Raw genomic sequence first — 27,538 nt, forward strand, 5'->3', positions numbered from 1 at the left:
TTTCGACATGAAGGAGCAGCAGCTCTACTCAGAGCTCCCTCCGGACATCTGAGCTCCTCACCCTATCTCTAAGGCTGAGTCCAGCCACCCTACAGAGGAAACTTCAGCTGTTTGTATCCATGATCTCATTCTTTCGGTCACTACCCAGAGCTCATGAGCATAGGTGAAGGTTGGGACATTGATGGACCAGTAAATCCAAAGCTTTGCCTTCTGGCTCAGCTCCCTCTTCACCACGACAGTACAGCACAGTGCCTGCAGCACTACAGAAGCTGTGCCAAACCGTTGATCCATCTCATGCTCCATTCTACCATAACTTGGGAACAGGGCCCCAAGATACTTAAACCCCCCCCAACACTGGTTTGAGATAATTTAAATAACACATAGCCCTAAATTTATTTTGGAAATTGCAGCATGGAAGCATAAAATGCAGGAAAAATTAAACAGTGGCTTACAAAACAGGACCTTGTGATGCAGGAGCTGCCTTATTTGACACATTGTTGTTTCCACCAAATTCAGCATCTGCAGGCCGAGTTAATCATTGCCTTCAAATCAACGTGTTCACCAACACACGTACACATGGATTTGGCAAACGGAAACTGTGCCACTTACAAAACAAACACATTGATTACACAATGAGCCTTTTGAAGCGTTCGTTGTAACCTAATTTTTAAGCACCACATCTGCCCTGGAGTTACCTTCGCAGAGACCGAAGTCCTGCTATTAGATGCTGACAGATCTCACCTGTAATGTACAGCAAAACTTGTGAGCTTGAAAAAGGTGTTTCTCTCGCTCACACAAACACTTGAATCCCATCCATGTTGAGAGCTTATTCCACATTCACGCTCATACAAGTCAACTAACAGCTACTATATGTGTGAATCACAACACTTGCAAGCACGGAGGATCCAACGGCTAAACAGCAAGTTTATTTTGGTTAGGATCAGAAACACAGATCATGTCCTGAGGGTGAGATGAGATGATATCAAAAATCCCCTGACTGAGATATGGCAATGATGGTTGGTGGTGTTCCGGGGTGGGTAAAATGAGTGGGAGAGATGGGTGTGTTACAATGCTCAGTGAATAAGATCGGAGGGGAGCAGTTACTCTCGACAGCAGAGAGCAGCATTGACCTTTCCCATGGCAAACTCCAAACAAACAGGGGAGATCACATGTCACTGCGTCTCCCATTTCATAATCCTCCAGTTGCTCAAAGAATCATTTCTATTCAATATAACCTAGTTTCAGTTGAAATGAAAAACAAAAGGCACAATGATTTTCAACTCATTCTTGTCTTTAATATGCACAAGAGTTGAAAGCATCAATGAGCCACCTTAAAGAGAGGAATTCAATCTAAAATTTATAAAAAGATATAAACAATCAGAGGCCAAAACGCTGTCTGTTGCTTTTCTCCTATTATTTTATTTAAAACAACTTTTCATTAGCAAGTAAAAATCTTGCAACAAACATAAGCTTGTATCCAATTCGGATACAAGGCAACGAAATTGTAAATCTTTAAAGTGGCTCGGTCTAGTCTGCTAGTTCACGACTGTACACCCTCTCTATAGTTTTGTTCAGTAATAAACAGCTAGTCCCAAAAACAAGCCTGGGCTGCTCGTTAACAACCCCACCCAATATTTAAAACCCCAGTGTGACCCCTCCCCACCTGTTCTGACCCCCTCTCAGTAGTTAGCAGCCAACCAGAGGATCATAAAGTCTTCGAGACCAGGGCTGGGGTCGGGTTCAGAGTTCGACACCCTTGAACCCGCGCCCGCAACTGGGACATGGGACGGCACATTTTTAAACAGCCCGTCACCACTTTTACGAAGAGCGAGAGAGAGAGAAAAAACAGCCTGTTCCAATTCATCAGCATGTCATCACAATACATATGCAAGTCAAAAATAAAAACATTGAAACAGAAGTATTGCTTCAACAAAAAAAGAAAGAAAAAAAAAAACAACCCTCCCCAGCCATCTGTGACAGTAAGGTCATCGTCCATCCAATGACTGTCAGCTGCAGCAGCTTTGTACAGGCTTTATGTAAATATATTCATATATTCATTAGACGGCAAGGAGAGATACACATCACATTTTTTTGTACAATTATTCAAATTGAGTGATGACATGTGACCTCTTCATTGAAAAAAAAGTAGTTAAGTACTGTAATCAGGACCTGTACTCGTTATATAAGTCGAGTCTTCAATGAGTATAGGTCCCTTTCTGCAGGCAGACATCGATATGCCTTTCTCAACGTGTGCATAAGACTGAAGAAAAGTAAAACATATGGACATACGGAAGCTCCACAGACTCAACCAGAAGAAAAACATGACCCTAAAATATCTGAAAAGAGAGAATTTAAAATAATTAAAATAAGCTTAAAGGTCAGATAAGCAAAATTCGGGTCGATTTTAGCTCGACGATTTCTTTTTGTTAACCCCTAAGTTTCACATTGCAGGGGGGTGTCCCGAGCGAGCACTCGGCTGGATCACAGGACGCGACCGAGCTCGTGCTGCACAAAGTGGATGTCCTGTTGGGGGACAAACGCTACAGCTGACACGTTCCTCTTCTCTTAAAGTCTCTGCGCCTTCACCTAAAGGTGCTTCCTCCCGTGACAGGTATTCACATCCGTTAAAAAAAAAAAAATTTAAAAAAAATGTCGCACTGCTGAGTCAGAAGCAGGCAGTTAGCAGGTCTGTGTGTATTGAAGGAAAAAAAAAATTTATGGCATTTTCTTCACATTTTTGATGATTTTCTTTTTTAAACAAATGTTAATTCAACAGAGGTCACGTTAAAAAAAGTGACGTCATTGAGTCAGAAGTCCCGTCAGTCAGTTTGCCACGGTGTCCTCTTTTTGCCTTGGAGCCCTTTCACCCCTCCACCTGCCCCAGGACTCTCCTGGGAGGGCAGCGGGGGTCCCGTGGTTAATCATGGCTTAGTTCTGGGATTAACTCTTTAAACTGGGTGAGAGAGGGTTATTGGGGTGCCCGGCCTTCGGGAATCTGTGTGACTAAGTGTGTCGACGTGTGTACTCGTATGTCAGTGTGCGTGCGCGTAGGTGAAGTAACACCAGAGGACAATCCAGGGGAGGGAAAGCACAAAAATAAACCACAAACAAACAGCAGTATTTCTTCCCCATAAGTGATATGATGGCTTCTAACAGAAGTATGCACACAAATCCTAAGTGTCAAAAAGTGTGTGTGTGTATGTGTGTGTTTGTGTTTGAAGATGTGCTTGTGTTTTTGTCTCTGTGAAGACTTGACATTTGGCAATTAAATCTTGCCACGAAGGCTTTTTCTTCCTTCTGGTTTTATTTTTGTTGTGATATTTAGAAGCACTGGCAGAGAGTACTGACAATCCTTCTGATGCAGGTTGCCAGGTGGTGATGGTGCCTGTTGAATGACCAGGACTCCTGTGTAGGGTCGCTGTGTTCGGTGAAGGATGACCGTTTAGAAAATAAAAAAAGGAAAATTAAAGAAACACCCCGCAGTGCAGAAGTGGGGTGGGTAAATCCTTCAGTGGTGAGTTTCCATGTTGAAGTGATGCTAAGTAAATCCTTCGGTACCAGGTTGCCAGGTTGGAGGAGAGATGGATGAATGTCTGGGGTGATTACAGAGTACCCGTGCAGCTGGTTGAACCAAACATCCTGGCTTTTAGAAATTAAACTCCTTTGTTTGCATGTTGGAAGCTGGATCAAAGTTGAAGGTCCCTCCTTGAGTGGTGTCAGGGATCAAACTGGGGTCTTCATCGATCTGTAAAGGACAGATATCGGGACATCACCACAGTGTAAGTCATCTGATGAGCAGGAAAAACAAATTTAAGTCACAAGGTGTGAATCACTGGTGGTAAACTTACATCATCTCCTGAAAAGTACTGATCAATAATCTCAAAGGCTAGTTTGTAGATATCCTCATTCTCGTGCTGCTGCAGATTTTCTATCTTCTCCAAACCTGGAAAACACAAACACAATATTCCCTCCATTATTAACAACATTAACACTTAAACCTGGCCACTGCAGATAGGGCTGGGTACCAAACTGTTCCTATATGACCAGTACCTACTGGACCAAATCATATTTCGGTGTCAAGTTTTGTTGCCAGCTTGTGTGTGGTCAAAAGAGACAAACCGCACCAGAGTTCGTTTGTAACCAGACGGGGACCACTTCTTCAAGAAGGTCTCGGTCTGGTTGTTTTGGTGCGCACCACAGTGTGACTGCTGTGTTCGCACCTCCCCAAATGAATCGCACTTAGGGGGCAAATGAACTTGAGTTTGATTGTACCGAACCAAAATGGGGCAGTTATGAAAGTACCCTTAGTCTCTCCTGAGTTATTAGTACTGAAACTGTACAGCTCTATATTATTAGGTGTTAAATTGTTGTAGTTGCGTCAGGTTCTAATTATTATATGAATTTGTTAATAGTGTTTTAAATGTATTTGTTATTATATATCTATATATAATAAAGGTCCAGTGTGTAGGATCTAGGGGCATCTGTTGACAGAAATGAAATATACATTTCATAACTAGGTTTTCATTATTCTATAATCACCTGAAAATAAGAATTGTTGTGTTTTCGTTACCTTTGAATGACAAGTTTATTATCAGGATTTCTTCGGTCTGTTCAATGATTGTAAACAGTTATTAGAAATTTTCACAGTAATGTGACTGAAAATATTTATGGCCCATCCAATCTGAATTTAAGACAATTTAAGACTTTTTAAGGCCTTATATTGAGCAAAATTAACTGAAGACATTTTAAGACTTACAAAGAACCTGTAGACACCCTGATTATCTACATATATAGAGGTGCCGCGTCCATGGAGTTTGTCATGTTTTGTTTTTTTTTTTTTACTGTAGCCCAGAACGGACAAACCAAACACTGGCTTTAGATAGGGCCAATCACGTTTTTGCGTCGGCTGCTGTCAGTTCTGCAACCCTACACTATGGACCTCTAAGTATACTTTCAACTGTTATTACAGTTCATATATTGTTCAATTTCAAGTTCAAATTTGCCTTTGCTGTTAAAATCAAGCCAGGCTTTAATGGTTTTGACTGCTGTTGTGTGCATTATTTTTTTTTAAAAGTGTCAGTTCAGGCACTGGTAGCATTTTTAAAAGTATCGTTTTAGCACCAGTATCAGAAAAAACCCAAATGATACCCAACCCTAACTGCAGACAGTAGCATCGTTCAATTATACGATCAAAAAGGCTGTCAAAATATGTACGTTTGTCAGATAAGAAGACATGGGAAATTATGTACCAAAACTCCTTAAATAAAATAAAACAGCACCAATTTTCCCAATGAAAAACACATCTGGAGTTTGTAAGAGGAGGGAAGCTGACTAGAATGCAATGCCAGGACACCATCAGCCAGACACAGACCTCCACACTCCTCTATGATCTCAGCGATGGTGCTGGCTTCGTCTCCTGCCATGATGAGGATGTTCTTCAGGCCGTCCAGGACGACTTGCACCACCTGGGAGTCCTTCACCGACAGCAGGTTACAGAACGGGGGGATGACATTCTGCTCCACCAGGAACTCCACCTACACAAACCCCACACATACACACCACATCCATACTTGATTACAACACAGGCACATGGTTACAAGTATGGAACGCGTCCTTGCAATTTCACTCAAGTCAACATCGCCTAGTTCTATCATTCAGTGTTTAATCATTCAGGGTGATGTAAACATTTACTATTGACATTATGGGATATTATATGACTGACACACGTGCTAGCTAAGGTTTAAATAAAAACACATCCGTGAGGGATGTAAGATGTAAGCAGTAAGAGGAGTCAAACAAGCTCCAGATTTCTACATGATTGGTCCCAACGCCCAGCTCACCTGGTCTTTCCTCCCACTGATGGTGAGGTTACTGATGGCCCACGCTGCCTCCTTCTGTGTCCCAAAGTCACCCTGTAGAGAGACAGGCTGTCACTGAGATGTGCACATAGCAGGTCTTTTTTACAAACAGCATAACACCGAAGCGCACAGACAATCTGGGCCACATTTGCACTCAGTGTTCGAGTCATCTTATACAGAGTTGTTTTGCTTCTCTGGCAACAACACATAAAATGTGTCGATGCAACCGAGCACATACGGTTAACGCCAACATTATGTTTCCAAATTTAGAATTTATACCATCTGTTGCGAGAAATGAACATAAAGAATAAAGAAGACAAAGCTCATGGAATGTATTTCCCGTTGTTCCACCATGCACAAACCTTCGCCAGTTGGTGAATGATCATAGGAATCAGTCCAGCTTCGATCACAGCTTGGACCTGCTGCTGGTTCCCAGCTGTAATGTTGGACAGGAACCAGACTGCTTCCTGTAAACAGACCAATCACAAATGCTCAGAGCTGGCTCTATATCCTCCACACACACACAAATATCTCAAACCTCCCATGTATTCCTCTTCCACTACATTACTGTCTCTAACTGAGCTAGCACACACGGAATAAAGATGACGATTGGCCTTCCAAATAGTAACTGTATTTATAGAATAAATAATCTGGCTACAGCACCTTAACCCCCCCTACAGTTTTATATTTCATATTTCACTGAGTCATGTTGTGACAATATGTTCAGCCACAGTTTGCTAAATATTTGACAAATAATTTAACCCTTTAAAACCTGAGCAAATTGGCTCGATTTCTTTCCATAATGTGGAAAGAAGGCAATGGGCAACTAAGAAAGAAATTTAGCAAGAAATTAGTAAAAAGCAAAAAATTAAAAACAAAAACAAAAAATTGTTTTGTTTTGTTTTGTTTTGTTTTTTAAATAAAATAAAATAAAAATAAAATTAAATTAGAAAATGAAAGAAAGTTATAAACAAACACATAATGAGCTGGAAAAAGTGCTTAAAATTCATTTAAAAAAAAAAAAAATCTGGATCTATTAATTTTTTTTGCAATTTGTGGGACATTTCTCTCCAAGTTGCTCACTGCCTTTTTTCCCCATGTTTGTAAAAGACACTGCACCAATTAACTCAGGGTTCAAAAGTTTAAATACTTGTGTCTGAAAGCAGCACAAGAAAAGTGATGTCGCTCCAGGTTCCAAAGGGTCAATTTTGTGCTCTGAGTTAAAAATAGAAGCTTGCTGCTAAAATAGGAAGACATATGACTATAGTAGAATCTGCAAGTCATACACTATCCTCCAAGCTTGCTCAGGTGCACTGTCATAAACACCATGAGCATAGCTAGCTGGTCAACTTATCTTGTATTGACCATTATTACAGCATCATATCCATAGTTATATATCTGTGGAGTTGCCCTTCACCTTAGTTGAGTGAGTCGTTTATTTTTAAAACAGCATTTGTAGCCTACATACAGTTAAACAGCAATCAACACAGTGAATTACACTAAATCCTAGCGTCAAATATAGCACAACACAGCGACTGTTTCTCTAACATGCTCTCTCCTTTACAGAGTCTACATCCCAGTGCACTGCAGGATGGATAGACATATTCCCGAGGTCCACCGTCTAAAATACAGTTTTGGGACGTGTTGAAAGTTTACACCGTTGACTGACATCGGCCTCTAACAGCTCCGGACACCAGGGAGTTCACAGCTTTAGTCAAAAAGTACTGTTGGAAGAAATAAAAAGAAGGTGTCGGTGCTGAGCTGAGGCAACAGTTACCACCTCAACGTCCCGTAACTCCATTTCAAACTGCAGACCTCTGAAACATGTCTATCCTTCCTTGGGTGGACTGTGGCTGGTGTCCGGCTGTGCAGCTCCCCCGTGCAGCAGCTGCCACAAGCTTCCTGTCACAACACAACTGACAGCTGCTGCAGGAGGAGATGGTAAATTTAAAAAAAAACAAAAAAAAAACAGAGTCGCTGTGTTGTGCTAAGCGTCGTCTCATTTGTGGTCTGATATACAGCAGATTCATCAAGTGCCATATTGTCATTTTCCAAACTCCTGTAGCTGCAGCCTGGTTGCCATGGTGATGGACTAACGTGACCTCCAACTATTAAACACACGTCCGTTCTCTGTTTAAGAAAGAATGTTAGCTGTTAAACAGGAGGTAAAACTGACTGGAGGGGAGCTTTAAAGGGAATGTTGTGTATGTTTTTAACCTATACCCTATATTTCCCATGTTTTGTGACTAATAGAGACAATTTTTGAAATCGTTCCAGTATTGAAAGAGACCGCTGCAGCCTAAGCAGCAAAACAGGCTGCAATGTAATCCCTAGGGGGCAACTGTGCATTGTCAATTTACGTCCACTGAAAGTGTTTTGCCACCGACAGGCTCAGATTGTTATTATGGAGAAGACCCTACAGAGAAATGAAACATTTTTCCCTACTTTTCCCTGATTCGGTCTGATAGATTTCCACGTTGTCACAATCAGCTGAATATTCATCCATGACACTGAAAATCGTTTAGATAACACTAAGCTACGCTTTCTGTACCACGACAAATGTGTGGAAGGTTTTTCATGCCACCAGTCACCTCTCGCGAGATTTTAGAACAAGATTTCTCCTTGAGCGAGCCCTAACAAACACATCAGTGAAAGATCAAAACGTTTCTCTGTACAGTCCTTTCCATAATGTTGTCAGACACTCATAAAAACAATCTGAGCCTGTCAGTGGCAAAAACAAACACTCTTAATGGAGGTAAATTGATGGCGCAGATTTGCCTGTAGGGATTACATTGCAGCCTGTTTCACTGCTGCAGCTGCTGTCCTCTCTGAAGACTGGACCAGTTTTAAAAATTGTTGTCTCCATTTGTCACTTAGACAGGAAAACATGGAGAAACATGTTCCCTTTAACATGGGCAGTTCTTGAACAGCTTTCTTACAAGACAGGCTGATGTGAGTTTGGTGTTTGTAAACCCTTGGGATGAGTGTTTATGTTTTGATTTCACTATATGATTCACAGTCGATGTGCTCCAGTGCAACCAGAGTAACAGACCTCCACATATCATATCTAAAAAATGTATTTTAAAAAACCTATACGCAGTACAAGTGAAAAAGTAAGGGAATACATACAATAACAAATCTGCTCCAGATACATTATCCTTCCTGACAGTGAAACAGATAGCTTCTTATAAATGTCATGAACTTCACTGCAGTTCACAAGTCGCACACACCTCACTCATATTTCCATGCTATGCCATAGGAAACTGGCACACTCACAAAAAGCAAAACAAAAACAACAACGTGAAGGTTGAGGCTGTGGTTGCAATACCTTGTTGATCTTTTCTTTAGGGTGTGTGAGCAGGTTGGGGAAGTGTGAGAGGACGTCACAGTTGAGCACGACCTGTGTCTGCTCGTCTGTCCCTGTCACGATGTTACCCACTGCCCTCAGAGCTGCCGTCTGCAGTTTGGAAACAAAAATACTTTGGTGAATAATTCAATAAGGATGAAATTTTCATCTTACTGTGGACAAAAGGCAAACGCTAATGGAGTCCATCAATAAAGCAAGAGTCTCACCTGAACTTTGACCTCCTGATGGCTGAGGAGAGGCACAAGAAATGGAACAACTCCAGAATCGATGACCATTTGGATCTGCTCGTTGCCGCCGTCCGTCAGATAGGACAGAGCCCACACTGTGTCTACTAAGATCTGAACACACGGACATGAGAAACTCATAAGACAGCGCAAATCTACCAAAATGAGCAAACACAACATGATGATCACCCTTCGCTCTGATACTCACGTTTATATCCGTGTGATATATTAGCACACAGAGGGCAGGCAAAATCTGTAGGGAAAGAAAAGTAGGTTGTGAGTGGGTTGGATGCAGGCAGAGGCATAGATGGTTCAGATGAAGGCAAAAACAAAATCACAAAAAAGGAATAGCTGTCAAAACCAGACTTCAAATGTCGCATAAAGAGCTTTATAGTTAGAAACTCCCCTGGGTGATGAGGCTGATTTGTCGACTGAAAAAGGCGCAGCAAAAACTCGGGTGTGAGTCAGCCAGCAGCGACAGAGTCAACTGCAAAGCAACACATCCATCCGTCTGGCACATGAAAGTCTGCGCACGCGCGCGCACACACACACACACACACACACACACACACACACACACACACACACACACACCTCTTGCACAGTTTCCATTGGTGGTGGTGGATCCTTGTTGCGGCACAGGTTAACAATGACCCAGGTGACATTGCGGAGGAAGGTGATGGGGATTGATGGGTTGATGAAAGAAAGCAGGGGCTTGACCACGCCCAGGGAGATGACATAATCCCTGCACTGTGGACCATCACCTGCGCACACAAGGTGGAAAAGGTCAACACCACACTGCTTCCCAGCTGCATGTACACACCTAAATAAGAGGACGCTACTTACCTATAATGTTTCCTAAAGCCCATACAGCCTGTTCACATACGTTCTGGTGGAGAGAGTGTAGCAGTCGCAGGAACAGGGGCACTGCATCTGCACACACAAACATTAGTGCATGAAAAACTTGCCCATAGTGGCAGATAGTGATACACCAGTGATAAGCTCTGTTGCCTGGTCACATTCAAAGCCAAATTAAATATACAGAAACCCATAACTGTGTCACAACAGCTTATGTTAGCCTGAATACCAGTATAAACTAGAGGCTGACATTTTTTGGCAATCTTGTGGGATTCCCGTGAAATCAGAGTCACTTTCACTTTCATCATGTGACTGGGATGAGACGGAGAAGTCATCAATAAGAGCATACGCATGGATGGATCACTGATTACTGATTACTGGGCACAGGCCCAGGGCGCAAAAGTGTTAAGGGCCTTCCATCTGCGAAATATCACTTGAATTAACACAAACCAATCAGGGAAAGTCTCAAAATGACCACAAAGAGATGAAAAGGAACTGCAAAGAGAGACAAAATGACTACAAAAAGGGGCAAAACAACCATAAAAAGACAGAAAACAACTAAAAAAAGTACCACAAAGTCTATATCTTGCTCCTGTGTAGGACAGGTAGTAGGGCCTTTGCATATTTGTGCCCTGGGACCCACTGTCTCATGATCTGCTCATTAGCGGGTGGGATGGGCATCATACAAACAATATTGAGCTAGCAATGAGAAGTCAGCAACAACTACTTTGTTTCCACCGACCACAAGAAATGTAAGAGTGCCAGTGCATGAGCAGTAAAATATACTGTTTGGATAATATTATTGCAATGCTAATTTCCTTTTATGTGTTTAGCATTAAGCCAACGGACGAAGCGCTAGTTATTTGCCACATGGCTGTAGCAGTTAGAATCAAAATATTAGATAAACATGTTTGGTTTTGTTTTTACCAAGTGGGGTTTCACGCAAAAGGAATTTGCCTTGATGTTTGGTACATACAATAAACATATTGAGTGGAAGTGAAATCAGAAGCAGAACATAAGAACATAACCATAGAAAAATTACAATAAAAATATGAAAACATACTATAAAATTAGCGCCGTCAAAATAACGTGTTTATTTCGATGAATTAATCACAGAAAAAATAACAAGTTAAAAAAATAAACGCTGATTAATCGCGTTCCATGGTGCCCTTTGACTCGACGCGTCACTGAAGGTCACAGTGGCTTTGTCACATAGTGGAGGCAGACCAGACAACGCTGCCTGGCCCTGTGAATGGAACATTTACATTTAAAAAAACGCCCAGATGGCACTGTTGACAGGAGCACTGTTTGCTGCAAATACTGCAGTAACTAATTTTCATATCATCACACCACTTCAAGCCTGAAATATCACCTCAATGCAAAACATTTAGCAGTGAACCCAGAGGTCTGAGCTAGCACAAGGTCTGATGCTAGCGCTAGCAGCCAGCCTCAATCCGCCCACCAGCTGGACCAACTTTCTCATTTAACAGCTAAACAGTGCACTAAAATATGTTTCTGTAAACAGCTGAGGCGAGAAATAGACAATGCAGTAACACCTTGATTCAAATTTGATCAGTGCTACTTAGTTTGAGCGAAGTTCAAAGGCAGTGATTCTCATGACTGACAGCTGCGTTAGAGACTCCTTGGCCCTGATTGGTTGTTTGCAGAGGAGTAGGATTTGATTTATGTAATTATCCTTCAATTTAAGAAATTGTATTACTCGGTCCATTTTAAATAAAGTCATATAATCTAATCTTAAATGTTTCAGGGTTTTTAATCTGTTGTTTCTTTATAAAATCAGGGTATATTTTAGATAAGTGACATTTCTCAGATTTAGACTGACCGTCTCTGTCACAGCCAGCGAACCACATGAATGCTGATCATGGTTTCCACTCTCCAGTCATGTTTGGTTTTGTTTCAAAACAAGAGTGCACCATTATCTAATAAAAACAATCCAAAAAATGACTTACGGCCTCACTGAGTGAAAAAACAAATAAACATTCCTGCTCGACAGAGTACAGACGGTATACAAACAGACGGCGGGACGACAGAATGTGGGGTCAACTTACTGGATTTAACCACAGCCTGAGTCTGTGCTGACGTCCCAGAGGCGATGTTGGTCAGAGCCCAAGCTGCCTCAAACTGAAGAGAGGGGCTGCAGGACACACAGAAACACGATAAGTTTAAGACAGAGAGAAGCTTATTTAGTTTCCACTGGTGAGCAGGACAGAAAAGGGAGGAATAATAACAGTGATAAATATTGCTGAACACTTCCTGGATTCCCAGCTGCCAACGCAAGCTGTTCAAGGCTGATTTTTTTATTTCCCACAAAGCACCTGATACACTCATCTGCTTTTGGCCTTCGAGTAATAAAAGGGCTTTTTAGAGCAACAGGCTTCAAACCTATTTTAATCGAAAGCTTTTTGCTCATCAGGGCACAGTGGAGTTTTCCATAATTAGTGTCTTCAATATCAGTGTCAAAATCTATGCGAGTCTGTGTGCTGGAGAATACATCAGACACCCGATCAGAGGTCTGGATATCGTGCTGTTTGGCGAACTGGTGCTGTGCAACTCTCATGAAATGATTTGAACAAAATGATGCAACAGAATATTAGAAATCACACAGACACTAGTGATCCTCACACCACCCACCAGCCAAATGCTGGTAAAGCATGGCACAGGGTGTTAAGTCCGTCTCCTCCGCTAAATATTTCATCAGGCAGCTAACCATGATCTGGGTTTCCTTGTGGTTTCTTGGTCCTTAGATGGGATGTAAAACAGTGAGCAGGGTGTGGTGCCCTTTGTGATGTAACAAGCCACTGTGGTTGCCTGTGGACAAATGAGCTCTGCACTAAGATCAATTCACAGCTTTAATTTGAAGAGCTCAGAAAATACTTTTTGTCTGTTTTAAATGGTGCTTGTCTTCATGCTAGAGATGCACCGATTTATCAGCCGAACATTTGTATGGGATGGTATTTGCCTTGTTGCCTGCCACTGGCCTATAAGCAAAAAGGATGACACTCAACAATGGCAGTGGCCGATGTTTTTCTGTTGTGTCACATCAGTTCTGCGCAGGCTAAAAAGCAGGGCTCGAGACAAAACACGTCCCAACGTCCAGGGGAACAGAGATCTTTACCAGGATGCCTTCGGGATGAAGGGATGCAGCCATGTTGCCCAAATTATAGGGGCCCTACACATGCCGCATCTTTAACCACCTAGAAAATGCGAGGTATATATCTTGGGATGGCTTTCGAAATTGTTGTTTTATACACTCATATTGGCCCTGAATTTCACAATCGTTGCATCTCTGCTTCATCCTGCACATTGCATTGTGGTTCTGTACCTCATTATGTCATTAGACTGAGCTGGATTCCTGCCATAATCCTATGGTAACATATCAGACAACTATGTTCTCATGATGGATGTACATGGGTTGGACTGCACTGCGGCATCTGAACCTCAGAAATTACACAAATGTCCTATAAAAGCTGGTGCTCCATGTTAACATGATGCTGCCTGCTCTTGGTTGCCATGGCAAAATCCTTACAGCTTCTTCTTTACAAGTTCTCCCACCCCAACTATTCAATCTCCCCCGAGTGAACACAAGGTCCTGGGAATTGGGGAACTCCGAGACACAGGAATGCTGTTATATTTGGCTTGGCCTGGTCTGAGAGGACCAGCCAACTGCCCTGCGCGCCTCCACACACTCTCACGTGTGGACACAGTGGGATACGCACACGCGTGCACACAAAGCCTCTGTTGCGGCAAAGACTGGATGTAGCAGCGTACCAGTAATCCATCACAGCAGTCTGCAGTCTTAACAGCTAGAACACTCAGTTCATGGAGTCACAGGGAGAAATAACGCCGAAGGCAAACACAAACTGTTTTGGAAGCAGACTTACTTGTCGTCCCGTTCCAGGCATTTGACTAAAATGGGCAGGATCCCAGACTTTATCAAGTCGTCGATGGGAGGATTTCTGTCACTCGAGAGCAGTTTTCTGACAAAGGGCAGGCAGAAAGAAATCTCAACAACTTGTACAAAAAAACACCCCAGCTGATATATGTGTGTGTGTGTTCTGTCAGGCACTCACCTGGCTGCCTGTACAGCACTGAGCTGGATAACTGCATTATCACTGGTAGCGTTCTGCAGTGACAAGGAGTGAAGGCCGTGATTAATGTTAGCACAGCATAATTAAACAGTTCAGGAGCCACTGTTGGTACATGAGGGAGAGCGAAATGTATAATGAGTGATCTTACCTGTAAGATGGCATCAAGCGTAACATTTTGCTGCACAGAGAGAAATGAAGAAGAATATTAGCACACTGTAGCATCAAAAATAAACCACTCCAACAGTCAACTGTAGACACCCAACTTTCCCTCATGTCATAAGCGTGCTATAAGCAGTGTGCGAACTATATCATGGCTTTTTGAGGAGCTTTTTGTTTTACAGGGGTGAATGGTGAAGGTGTGCTTGTCCATGTCTCAAAATGTGGACTAAATGTAGCCCCTGTCACACTGCCTCTTGAAGGGGGGATTTACACACCATCAAGGTGCCTCGCTGTTGTGTATAAAAGGTACAATTGCAGAAAGGGGGGACAGTGTATCATCGTCTTTAAGGTGGCATTGGAGGTGCTAACAGCGCCGAAACAATGTCTGGAAACAGGACAGCTGGCTGATAGCAGTTAGCAGCTAACTCAAAGAAGAAGAATAGTGGATGAAAATGTCCGCAAATTGGGAAAACAAGAAGGTCCGGGAGAGCCTTACCCTCCAAGTAGAGGACGAGTTCAGCTGCCTTATAACAGAGACGGTAAACGATTGTTATTGCCATGTTACGTCATAGTTATTGCTTATAAAGCGCTGCCGACGCATGTGATATCACACTAGAGGCCGATGCTGTCCTGTTGTATGTCATGGGGCGACAGAGCCTTCTCCATAGCTGCCCCCTCCGTAACACTCTCCCCAAAAACATTCAAGACTGCACTGACCTGTCCCAGTTCAAATCACTACTCAAAACACATCTTTTCAAAACGGCTCTTAATGTGCATGTGTGTATTTTATTGTAGTCTATTTTGTGATCGTTTTTAACCAATGTAAAGCATCTTCTAGTACCTTGAAAAGCACTCTATAAATAAAATGTATTATCAATGTATCAAGTATTATGTCCAAGAAGCCTCTGTTGCTTCCATGATGCCAGCATGCTGTCTAAAAATCACACACTGGAGCAGCATATTGTTGCAGTTGTTTGGTGCTGTGTAAAAATGCAAAGGAAGCATGAAGAAGGGACTTCACAGCGGCCCTACAGTGTGATCTCTGTGTAAAAACAGCTTGTGACTCTTGTTGCAAATAAACATTCACAGCTTTATGTCTGCACATCTGAAATATTGAAGTCTGTTTTATTCTGATCATTAAAATAAAGTGAGTCAAGTTCCTGATATTGCAGCGCCATGCTTCGATGGTGTTGACAAGAATAGCACGCATGCTGGTATCCTTATTAAAACGGACTTGTGATGAATCATCCGCATGCATGAATCATACATCAATAACAGTTTAATATCACACATGATTCAGAACGATGAAGATACAGAAAAACATGAATACATGGCAAAAATAGCATATTGTCAGTATTTTAGAGACCCCCCAGAATTTGTTTTCATGGGACTCATGTCTCATTAAGAGGAGCAAAGCTCACCCAGGCTCTCCTGTAGATCGCACCCTGGTTACCAGTAAACATTTTGTAGCTCAAGTTGCTCAGATATCATTCTCACAATATTAAATGTAGGGCGTGGTATGAATTCAAATTTTGAAAAACATAAGCAGATGTTATGCTTTTGCAGCATAACAAACCAAAAAAGAAAAACCCTAAACTGACCCTTGATTAACACCCCTTAACATAATACATTGAATTTATGTAAATGTATTTTCTGTTTACAAGTCTGTATTGAGACTTAAGCAGCTTGCCCCACTGAACCCTGGTGTCTGACACGAAAAATTAGTTATGCAGAATATGCAAAAGCTTGGTGGCCTTCTACGTAAACAGATGAGAGAAATCACAATGAGCCGTGCCCTCTCTCAGCTGGGTGCTCTCTTTACTCTCAAGTGGCTTTGCTTGTGTCTCTGGACATCACATAGGGCTGAAAGAATATAGCAGTGCTTCCCCTATAAATGTACTGACCTGGTGGGCTGCTAAGCCAATGGGAACCCCCACCAGGCCAATAAAAATACAAAAATAAATACACTTTTAATGCCAAAAACGATGCCAATATACCGCCTATATTCATTCTACAGTGGAGCACCGTGCACCAAGAACTGCAGCAGCAAACCGCCTTGAGTCCAAGAATGAGGCGAACCATCTGTGCTTAGTTCATGTCTGTAATAACAGCAGGACAGTCAAGTGTCTGTTACTTAAACTGCTCAAGGCCCTGATCACACAGAAAGCGTTTAAGCAGCTGAATGCACCTCGCCCCATGTCATCTCTTTTTTGTTGTTGTCTTTTTCCCCATTGTCCAATTGGATGATTTGAGAGGCGGGCCTTCTGTGGTCGTCTCAACAACAAGTATACAGTTGGTAAACAATGGAGGAGAAACTGGTGGTAGTGGCTGGTGGATACTCAGAGCTATATGGTCCAACAATAGACAGCAGGTTGTCAAACTGCCCCTAAGTCATTCTAAAATATTTCTGGAAACGGCCATCATCGAGGAGAAGCTCCTGGAACAACTGGTGGTACTCCCCATGATCTACCCTCTTGTTTAGGGTCTCACGTACCCACACAGATCTCTGTTTCCCTGTGTCCAACTAACTATTTACTGACAGCCTCTCATCCTCAACCAGAGCTACAGCAAGTACCCTCTGCCTCAACATTTTAGGAACTAGATAATACTAATTACATTCAAATAACTAAATAAATAAATAAATAAATACACAGGAGATTGATCACACGGGAAGGTTGAAACTTTTAAAAAAGGCAGTGCGGTACACCACGTGTTTTGCAACTGTGTGATCTAAGTCAGTTAAACTGGTGACGAGAGGAAAACCTCATCAGTAAGCCAGTGGTTACAAAAAGGCTTGGTAGTGAATGACATGCTATCGTGGTCACAGATTCTGTGATTCTGTTTTTAGCTGAGCTACACCACAGAATATTCAGTTAAATAAGATTAATGATGCTGTTTTGTCCTCATTGTTCTCCCAACTTCTGGCGTTTGCTGCTGGTGTGTAATCATGGTAGGTGGTAACAAGAGTATGTAGTTGTGTAGTACTACTACAGTGCTGACTCTAATATTTGAAAACCTCATCACTTCAACAAACAACAATACCATTAGCTTCAATCACAGCTCCCCTGTCATGGAAATGCTGCTGTGTCTAACACACAGACCTGAAATTAAGAGGTAATAACTTTGGATGAAACAGTTTGGAAGTGCGGCACACAGTCATCCAGTTTGTGATCAGAACTCATTTTCTTTCTCACCACTGCTGCTGCAGTTGCGGGCGACAAATTTAGACAGCAATTTCAATATGTGATTAAAATGCATGAATTGGCTCACCCTGCTGGGTATTTCTCAACCTTCCATTAATCTACTCAAAGAACACGATCAGAAGTCAATGGCTTTGGAGATAAATAGATCTTGGGCAGCATACTGCAACACTCTGCCCACATACAGCACATTATATCAAGTGAAGAAACTAGAAAGTACATTGAAATGATGTTTAAGCAGTCAGAGAGTGGGGCTTAAGTGCAACACACGCTGCCGCCGGTGCGGTGCTGTGGCCGTCAAGGGCCGCCCCCCAACACACACTGGCAGTGGCGCGCAGCGGCACCGTCAACATGTATTTCCTACCCCAGCCCGCTAGGTGGCTGTACCTACACTAGTTGCCAATGGTTGCCAACTGCTAGTAACAGAAGAAGAAGAGGAAAAACTTTGAGGCAACAACAACTTGAATTTCACGGGTGAGTTTCTTATCAAAGTTGTCTTATTAAAAATTTGAAACAACCGGAGCTGATCCTACGAGACGAGACGTCCATAAAAGGCTTTTCTCGCAGTGCCGCCATGAGCGCTGGAAATAGAGCAGTGGGCTGAAGCAGAGCAGCGCGGCACGGCGGCCGGCGCCAGTGTGGGTTGGTTCATAGAATATAATGGAGGCGGGCGTTTTGACGCGCGGTGTACGGCAGCGGTGTGTGTTGCACTTTACAGTTTTAAATGCAACGTTCTGGATCTAGGAAGTTTTTATTAGCCACGGTACAAACTCAAATCACGAATTACACAAGATGTAATTTTCACACATTCTCAATAATGTTTTGGTTTTATCTGCTCTATTTTTTCTCTTGCCAAAACAATTCAATTAAGGTCGATGTTTCACTCGTGGTGCTCAAGGCAATAAATAAAATCTACTTATTCAAGTGGAAAAACAGCACTGCGGTTTACCCTGAGAAACTCTAACATTATTTCTGGAAAAGACAAATTGATTTTCAAACTAAATTTTTCATTGCTGTGAGGACCACAAACAAAATTCATTCCCTTTAACTGTACTGGAGCGGTGGCAGCAGATATTACAAACTGAGATATGCATGGACAGACAAAACTTGGTAAAGGCCAAGACACACCGAACTGACATTGAGGAACTAGCGGCGATGAAGGCTGACTGTTACGTCGCCTCATGTCACAGGTGTCTTGATGAGATGACAGCCAACTAGCATGTAGTTCTGCACCTACATGACAGGAAATAACTCCACACCAGCAGGCGGTAGAAGTCTGTATTCTTCATTAAGCAAAGTAAACCGGAAGACCAGCAGGACCAATTCAAGATGCTAGTTAGCCAATTAGCACATTAACAACACAACCCAATGTTGACTGATTCAACATGCCAAATGCCAACGGTGCAGGACGAACCGCACAAACCAGGAGAAAATAAACTCACCAAACCAGCCATCCAGTGGCTGTTGTGGAGCGTGCAACTGATCTCACTGAGCAGATAAAGTTTACAGAGTTGTCATGGAATTGTAGACACACCACTACACTGATCCTGGAAATTTAAACATCTACAATTCCATGACAACTAAGAGAACAAGTGTGATATGACTGAAAGCTCCAGAACAGCCACTAAATAAAGGCTGGGTGAGATTTGTTTTGTCAGCTTTCCAAGATCAAGAAAAAACTTTCACCTAAGGAGAAAATGTTTTTTGAGAGGTGGGTGAATCAGCCCTTTGAAGTAATAATAACATGAAAATGCACTGATATTTAATTTGCACTGTAAATGCTTGTATTTGGGAGGACATCCCAGTCAAACCAGAACTTTGCTGAAGCTGTCCAGCAACTGTTTCTAATGTGCATCACATGCAGTTTGAATTAAATACACTGCCCACTTGGTTTTAACCCCTCTGACCCATTATCCAGACAGTCCAGTCTCACTACATCTCCCTCGCTCTGGCACATACGCGCACGCCCACACTTACTCCTTTGAAGTCTGAGTCGACATCAGAGTCCTCCAGACTCTCCTCCAGCGGGACGTTTCTCTTCTTCAGTAGATGTTCGTCTCGTTTGTTCTGACAAGAGGAAAAAAGACAGAAAAGCAATGAGGGGAGGAGATGAAAGTGTTCATTAATGCATTCATGAATTCTTAAAGCGACAGTGAATCTAGGCCTACCTCAAAAACAATCCCTCTGCCACAAACTTTTACTTTCTGGAGTGCAGCCTACGTATTAGAAAACCCATTCTGAGTGGGTACGTCAGAGAAAAGTCTGCCTGCTGGCTAGTCCGCAAAGCAAACACACACTCATCTTTGAAAGGACAGTGAACCTTAACCGTCCAACCCCCCCGTGCACATTCTGCAACCCCACAGCGCACATTCACTCAGCGGGGGAATACAAAGACACACATGTACATACAGGCAGAAAGAAAGAGCCACACATCCCGTCACTTTACAGGGCATGTGAGTCAGTGGTAGGAGGAGATTCCCTTGCCCTACATTCCTGTGCATCATGCTGATGTGCGTCACTGATGACTAATAAGCTAGCGCAGTGCTTCTTGCTGCTCTGATCCAGCTAAATGGAATGTGCTAGACTTGAGACCACCTCAGTTTTTCATAGCAGTGACGCTCTGTGTTTTAGCACCCCCGGCTGTGCCAGAGTTCTCCAAACGGCTGCTGACGGCTGTGCTGCTCTATGTGCCTGTTTACCAGTATTCCTCAGGCTTTCTCTGAAAGCATAGTTCACATACCAAGGAGGAGGCACTTCAGCCAAAAGTCTGGGGTTTGGTTACTCTTTAAGTGTCCCCTGATTTTTGTTTATTGGAATTACCAGATAAGATGACCCTATATCAAGACATGCCTTCTAATAGGACGTTTTCATGCTGTCATTTTCTTTACAGTGTCACTTCTGTACCATGTCGGGCTGTCTGAGACACATTTTTACAGAGCAAAAGGTCAATTTCAATTTCAATTTCAATCTTTCTGTCAGGCTCTCTGGCTTTCCTAGAAACCAAAGGGCACCTTCCTCTCCCACAACCTACATATGTCCCCCCTACTTCAGCAGACAAGAAACAGCCCTGAATACATCATGTGATTTTATTAATGCAGATAAGACACATGTGGGCAAAATTTATCAGTAATGCAATCGATGAAGCCTACTGAAATGATTATTAAACGTGCTGAGGATATTCATGCTGAGAGGAACGCTCTATAACTCTGATGAATGAGCCACACTTTCTGTGTCAGTGCTGTATTTGTCAAAGTCATCTGGTGTAATCCACACACAAAATTCTTCATTAAAGGAATACTTCACCCATTTGTATATCAGTCACACTGTGTTACCTTGAATTTGTGAAGTTTATTTCCCTCACATGCCTCCACGGAAACAGCAACCATATTGATTTATTGATTGACAGGGGACCATGATTAATGACAGCGAAACTCCATCAAAACAACAGTTAACGAACTGTCGCACAGGTCGTGCAGTGCAATGGAAGTGTCATTTATCCAGTCGTATGCTCAGTACTTTACATGCATGTTTATTAAAAAACCTTGGTATTGGAGTCTGGTTTTGAAGAAAGCATATTAAGTTTACTTTCAGTTCAGTTTTAAATATTAAGGTTGTGGCAAAAATGGATGTGTTTAAGAAGTATTGAGCATGTGGCTGGATAAATGACACTTGGATTATGCTCCAAGAGTTGTGTGAAAGTTTGTTAAAGGATGGTTTGATATAGTTTTGCTGTTGTTAAAAGTGGCCCCCAATCTTCAAGGTAAGACAGCATGACAAACTGATTTATGAATGATAATTCTTTGGGTATTCCTTTCAGGAAAAGTGATTTGTGATTGCTCTTCTTGTTGTCAGATATCACAGTCAAACAGAAACAAAGAACTCTTAACCTAGGTAAGATGTGACTGATCTCTTCATCTATTACACACCCCAATCAGCCTCTGACTGTGTGTGAAAATAAAAACAACCTCAGACTCTTCAGGAAAAGATGCACAACAGAACTGAGCACACAGAGACAGTGCAACACTTAAAAGCCATTAAAACCTAACTGCTGTTAAACTCAAACCATCAAGACCTATAACTTCCATGAGGGTGAAAACAGTTTGACTTAATCCAATCATCTCAACACTTGACAGACAACGCTGAAAGCCACAACTGGAACACAGAAGCTCTGTGATCTGCTTAGAGTCTATGAGGATCTGAACACTGAATACTTTTAAGCTTTTTGTTTCCAAGCAAGTTTTTGTTCACAGTTCTGCCCAAAAAATGCATTAGTATCAGCAAGAAACAACCCACCAGGCACTGTCACAGTGTCCTCAAGGGCTGTCTCAAAGTGAGTGTCAATGAAACAGCTCTGAAGTGTCAAAGGCTCGACTGACTCTGCAGACTTCCTCATACAGAAATTACAATTAAACCCACCAAAATTACAGTAATATAAAAGACTGTCTTACACTTCCCCTGCTACAAAAACAATGTTATGGCTCAGCGATTGCCCATGAGCCGAAGAATACTTACAGAAGTGAAAACACAACTACCAACAGATAAAGAGCCCCATGCAGGATGTAGCCATGCTTGTATCAGAGTGCAATCAGGAGATAATGACACCATAACCTCAGAAGATTAATCGAAAGATGCAAAACCCTGTGCAGGTCTCAAGTATAGAAAAGCCAGGTTACAGTTAGTTGTAGAGCTCTAATTGGTTCTTCTGTCATACTAGATGGATGGAAATAATTATGTGTGGGTTAAAAATGTGATTCAAGGTGTAGCCTACCGCATCATGTGTGAAACAGGTTGGTGTTAGGCTTGGGAATGTATGGCTACGGTTAGAGCAGGAGGAATGCGTAAGTCATGTCTGTGCATAACAAACTGAATGCACCAAATCTCTTTGGACAATGCCATCAAAAAGCAGAGCAGTGATCAGAAAGAAGACGAATATCCCGTGCAGAGAGCGAGGAGTATTAAATGCCTGCATCTGATGTCTGTGGGTCATAAACCTGGGTAATCAGTGACTGCAAAGAATATAAAACACTCAAACTAAACAACTCCTACACTGACCACTTGATTAAAGCAGAAGCCATTTTAATCTGACAGTCCTCGTTTCATTTTAAGCCCACTGTGCACAGTAGAGGACCAACACGACAAAAAGTATGTCATACATAAAAACAACAACTATGAAAAGTATATTCCCCCATTGTTCATGTTTTGCAGAGACAATCAACATGTGCGTCTGTGCAGACACTAACACTACATCAACAAATCGTAGTTCCCCTCTCCTTTCAGTCCCATCACCATGCTGGAACAGCAGGAATGCAACAAATAACAACAAACACAGTAGCCTGGCAACAAAAACGGATCCTGGCCCAACTTGTGTTACAGTGCAACATAATTTGGCAACAAACTGTGTCAGCCAAAATGAACACACTCCAGGTAGAAAACTTTGTACCCTGTATGTACTCATTCTTCTGCTCACCTGTAAATACTTTAAATAAACAAACTGTTTTAAGCTTTTGAGGAAGTTTTTTCTCTGGCCATTAACTCACAAAAACTGTGCAAGGATTAGAAAAATTCAACAACACAAACACATAAATGCTCAACAGATCCATGTTGCCTCAGACGGTGTCTGTTTGGAAGGGATCCTGATTATAAACGGACCAGCCCAACAGGTATTTTGGGGTGTAATTAATGACCACGGGGGGAGGAAATCACACAGGAGTGCCTTCAAACATAACTGTCAGCGTAGTTGAAGTTCAGAGGGAAATCAAAAATTCACGGCTTGCAACGGTTCTTATGACAAATGCCTAGTTGCAAGAAAAAGTGTAATAGTGGGTAAAATGTGAGCTGTGTCATATCAGGCTTGAGCAACACTTATTAACGATTAATCAAAGAGCTAGTTCTGCCAGACGCAATGGCCTTAAATGTAGAGCTCTACAACATTTACTTGCACAGACTGTATGGTTGCCTCCTAGTGGTTCTCAACATACTCAACTTTCTCAATGAGTCCAACTAGAGCTATAATCGGCCCCCCAGAAAAATCAGGCTCTACCCTACATGAACCTACAGTTTGTGTCTGAGCCTGACTTTTTTAATATTAAAACATTATTACAAGCTAAAGTTGACCGAAGTCTTTTCACTGTGGTAACAGACACTTATGACACGATCTCCGACATGTGCCTTCTCCTACCAAACGTTAAGGACAGCTCAAAAACTGTCATATCACATATACTAAATAGAGATTGGATAATAAATCTCATCAATGACAGACGGGAGTCGTGATGGTTTGATGGCAACACAGACCATACATTATTCATGACGTTACACAGACTATAAAGTCTGGATTAAAAGACAAAAAAGAGAGGAACTGGAGCAAACCCAAGCCAAAGCAATTTTGAGAAATTACAGTCCGGCCCAGCCTAAACTCGGCAGGTCAAACCCAATCAGTCCAGACCAGTCCAACCCCACTGGTCTGGAATCTGAGATTGATCTATAATACACTGACTGAGGCGTGGTGTGTGTGTGTGTGTGTGTGTGTGTGTGTGGAGACAGGCAGTGCATCGTTTCTCACCTTTCTCAATTCAACTGTCACCTCATTTCGATGTCTTCTCATAGTCTGCAACAAAGAAAAAAAGAGGTGGCAAATGAGAAAACACTTGACATTTTTTTTCAACTATTAGTACAGTGTAAAAATATTCATTTTAACCTTTTACATGGATAACATAATTGCCTAATAAATCACAAAATATCCTGAGCAGAGATATCACACTGTATATTTTCCATTAGATTACACACTTCATTAACAAGTCATTTCATTTCAGGATCTTATAACCATTCAAAATGGCAAAACTTTAACAACAGGGGGCACACAGATGACTTTTTTCTCCCCAATTTAGACATGACTGTGAGTGAAAACCAAGAACAGAAACCACCACCGACACAATTCAAGGTAAGAGACTACAAAAACAGCACAAGCGAGGACAGGCTGACTGTTGGGTTTGCAGTTCATCCTGAACAGTTTGAGATGGTCTAAGATCTTGTGACTGTTTGAAGAGGTTCATGTTGCCTTCCTAAATAGCCTCTTACGTAATCTGGGACAGTCATAACTCAGGAGGCTACGGAGCGGAGAGGTGTCTCCCAACCACTGCAAAACAACAATAATGCCACAACATTGACCCAAACAAAGCAAGTGTCCCTTAAGGAGAACATCTCAATATAAACGTCCAGGCTGGGTGTCAAGACAAATGCATGTAGCCTGGTGAACTTTAATGAGCTCAGCTTATCTTACTTAGCTTCTGTTGGTTGCTGTACCCAAAATATCAACTATTAATAAAGAATATATGCCGACAAAGACTCATTGAGGCATTATGGTAAATGAAACCAGCAACTCTGCAAGGCAAAAAAAGAGACATGGTATTCCAGGGTAAAAATGCCCGACTAATATAAGCCATAAAAGCATTATATATGGTATCCTGCAAAACAAAGAAGCTTATGACCTGCAGCATGTGAGACTTTACTGCTTTGCAATTCAAAGCTGCTCCTAATGATGTCAGAAATGAAGAGCAATCTGTTATGCCTGACCTAAATAAGTAAAACCCAAACTGGCGTTTGCTCCCCTCCTGTAGTCTGAGTCATCCATTTAGCAAAACTCACATTCATGCAGAGGCTCTTAAGGGGACCCAGGTCAGACATCCAAGATGCCTGAAATAGCATCAGGAATGCACTTGGCAAAGCCCCGTCTGTCATAGTAGCCATGTGCTTGTCACACTGACTGCAAAGTTTCAAAACAACCACCTATGGGGCATCAATCTGTGCTTTGAGGCTTTTGGGGCTGAAACAGCACCCTGACAGATTTTGAAGGGCCATTTGGACGTACCTTTGTTTGTCTATTTGTCAGTAAGCCTTTAAGCTGAGAGAGCTGCACTTTGCTTAAAAACATACGCATATATAATAGATATTTTGTACTTTGACATCTCCCCTTCCTTTTCTCCAATACTGTCAGACTGCCTCATCTTGGCTTATCTGAACACGGCCTTCGCCAAATGGTTTGGCCGTCATGTCAATGAGCATTACAGACAAATGCTGTCACTGAGATATATAATTAGACTTGTTAGATGAATGATGCTGCAATACCCGGCGTTTTAGACCGTCCATTTAGAGGTAGGGTACATAGTATACCAGTGGGGTTTTCTAGAATATGGGAATTGCCTGAAAAGCAACCACAGCTGTCTTTAACATTTACATTTCCTATAAGATTACAAAAGCCTTTAGTAATCTCAAGAGGGCAGAAATAAGCACAGATACATAGAGAAGTGAAATATTAAAAATAAGAATACATAAAATAAGAGAGAGGGCATATATAAGAACAATTAATGTCAAAGTTATGCTTGATAGCAAGTCTAGCATAAGTAAGCACTGTAATCCAGATAATATACTGTGTTAGTGTTGTCTGTGTTAATACAGCATAACAGCAACATTATATAAGATAACATGTTGAGCACATAGTACAAAATACAGCCATGTATAACGCTGCAGTAATATTAAATATTCATTTATTTGTAACACTGTGAGGTAACACTTGATAACGTTACACCAAGTTATATTAGTAATGCTAGCTCAACGTTATCCAGGTATGCTATATCTATTTCTCCCTGATGGTCTCCAATAAAACAATAAATTTATGAACTTATATTGTTTAATTTAGCAACACATTTGCTATATTTCTCATTAAAGTAGCCAGTAAAACTAACTCACTGCATCATTACCATTCAGCTAAGTGTTTAGTGGTTTAGCTAGCAGCTCAGTTTAGCTAGCTCACCTGGCTTATTAGCCGTTTGCTTGACGTTAGCAAGCTAACAAGGAGGGGCAATGTTTGGTCAGGGTGGATGTGGACCAACCATGTAATTCAATATAAACTGATGTTTTCAACAATTATGGCAACTCTGTGTGACGTTCGCAGGTTAGCATTGGTGTTATTAGGGGTCAGCCGGCTGTGAAACACAGCAAATGTCACGGTTACGGTGCCGGTCGGGCCCTGCCTCTGCTGCCACCGGTGTCCAACTAGCTAGTTAACGTTAGCTTGCACTGACAGCTACATCGCATGCCCTTAATTCTCCATATTATAACGGTTCAACTGTGATGTTGCCTACTCTTTAGAAACATTACTAAATAAATATTAACAGAGCAATGTTGTTAGCTGGATAACAGTTACCAAAATGGCTGAATTACAAGCAGGATCAGTGTTAACAAGATAGGCCAGTAAGCACTTTTGATGGCGAACTCTTCATGTTAGCTAGCAAGCTAACATAGCTAGCTAGCTGACTCTCTGGCAGGCTGGCAGCTGCAGCCGGGGCCAGACTCCCCAGCGAGGCCCAAAGACTATGGTTTTCTACGCCAAACTAACCGGATTCACAATACCCACACTCGCATGTACATGTCAGCTCACCTCGACATCACGTCCTTTATTTTTAAAGCTCTTGATGCGGTGGTTTTCCAAGCCGGCGTTTTCTGCCATGGCTGTATGGGGTTTCGCTATAACTCCGGCTTTCGGGATCTCCTCCGTGAAAGACGAGGCACGGCAGCTCCTGTGCTGCTGCTGGCTCCGGAGAGGGGGAGGAGGAGGAGGACGTAACAGATCGCAGAGTGAGGGGAGGAGTCAATGCATACCTCCTGCATGGGCTGTCCTGGTTTCCGCGGCTTCCTCGACGCAGTAATAATATATCGGACTTATTGGCAGCAGACAGACATGGTGCATGAAATCTGTGCAGCTCTGTCA

At 42.2% G+C, this 27,538-nt stretch overlaps 1 protein-coding gene across 1 annotated transcript; it reads right to left on the reverse strand.

Annotated features, from left to right (window-relative positions):
• Positions 1-899: 899 nt before the first annotated feature.
• Positions 900-27,367, reverse strand: kpna3 (karyopherin alpha 3 (importin alpha 4)). Its single transcript, XM_049594532.1, has 17 exons — positions 27,209-27,367; positions 24,335-24,379; positions 19,753-19,842; positions 14,565-14,594; positions 14,399-14,451; positions 14,210-14,305; positions 12,377-12,462; positions 10,296-10,382; positions 10,044-10,213; positions 9,658-9,702; positions 9,432-9,563; positions 9,187-9,315; positions 6,221-6,325; positions 5,841-5,912; positions 5,372-5,534; positions 3,849-3,943; positions 900-3,745 (listed from the first exon to the last, which is right to left on the reverse strand). The coding sequence occupies exons 1-17, from the start codon at positions 27,275-27,277 to the stop codon at positions 3,647-3,649; spliced, it is 1,566 nt and encodes a 521-aa protein (XP_049450489.1). The 5' UTR covers positions 27,278-27,367; the 3' UTR covers positions 900-3,646.
• Between the last annotated feature and the right edge of the window lie 171 nt (positions 27,368-27,538).

Source organism: Epinephelus fuscoguttatus, linkage group LG13, assembly GCF_011397635.1.
Source record: "Epinephelus fuscoguttatus linkage group LG13, E.fuscoguttatus.final_Chr_v1".
Taxonomy (NCBI): Eukaryota; Metazoa; Chordata; class Actinopteri; order Perciformes; family Serranidae; genus Epinephelus; species Epinephelus fuscoguttatus.

Excerpts from the sequence above, each read along its gene's own strand:
- kpna3 (XM_049594532.1), bottom strand. The coding sequence starts at position 27,277 with ATGGCAGAAAACGCCGGCTTGGAAAACCACCGCATCAAGAGCTTTAAA. Across the intron at positions 14,306-14,398 it reads AGTGCTGTACAGGCAGCCAG|AAAACTGCTCTCGAGTGACA; the intron begins GTGAGTGCCTGA and ends GCCCTTTGTCAG. Across the intron at positions 3,746-3,848 it reads AGTACTTTTCAGGAGATGAT|ATCGATGAAGACCCCAGTTT; the intron begins GTAAGTTTACCA and ends TGTCCTTTACAG.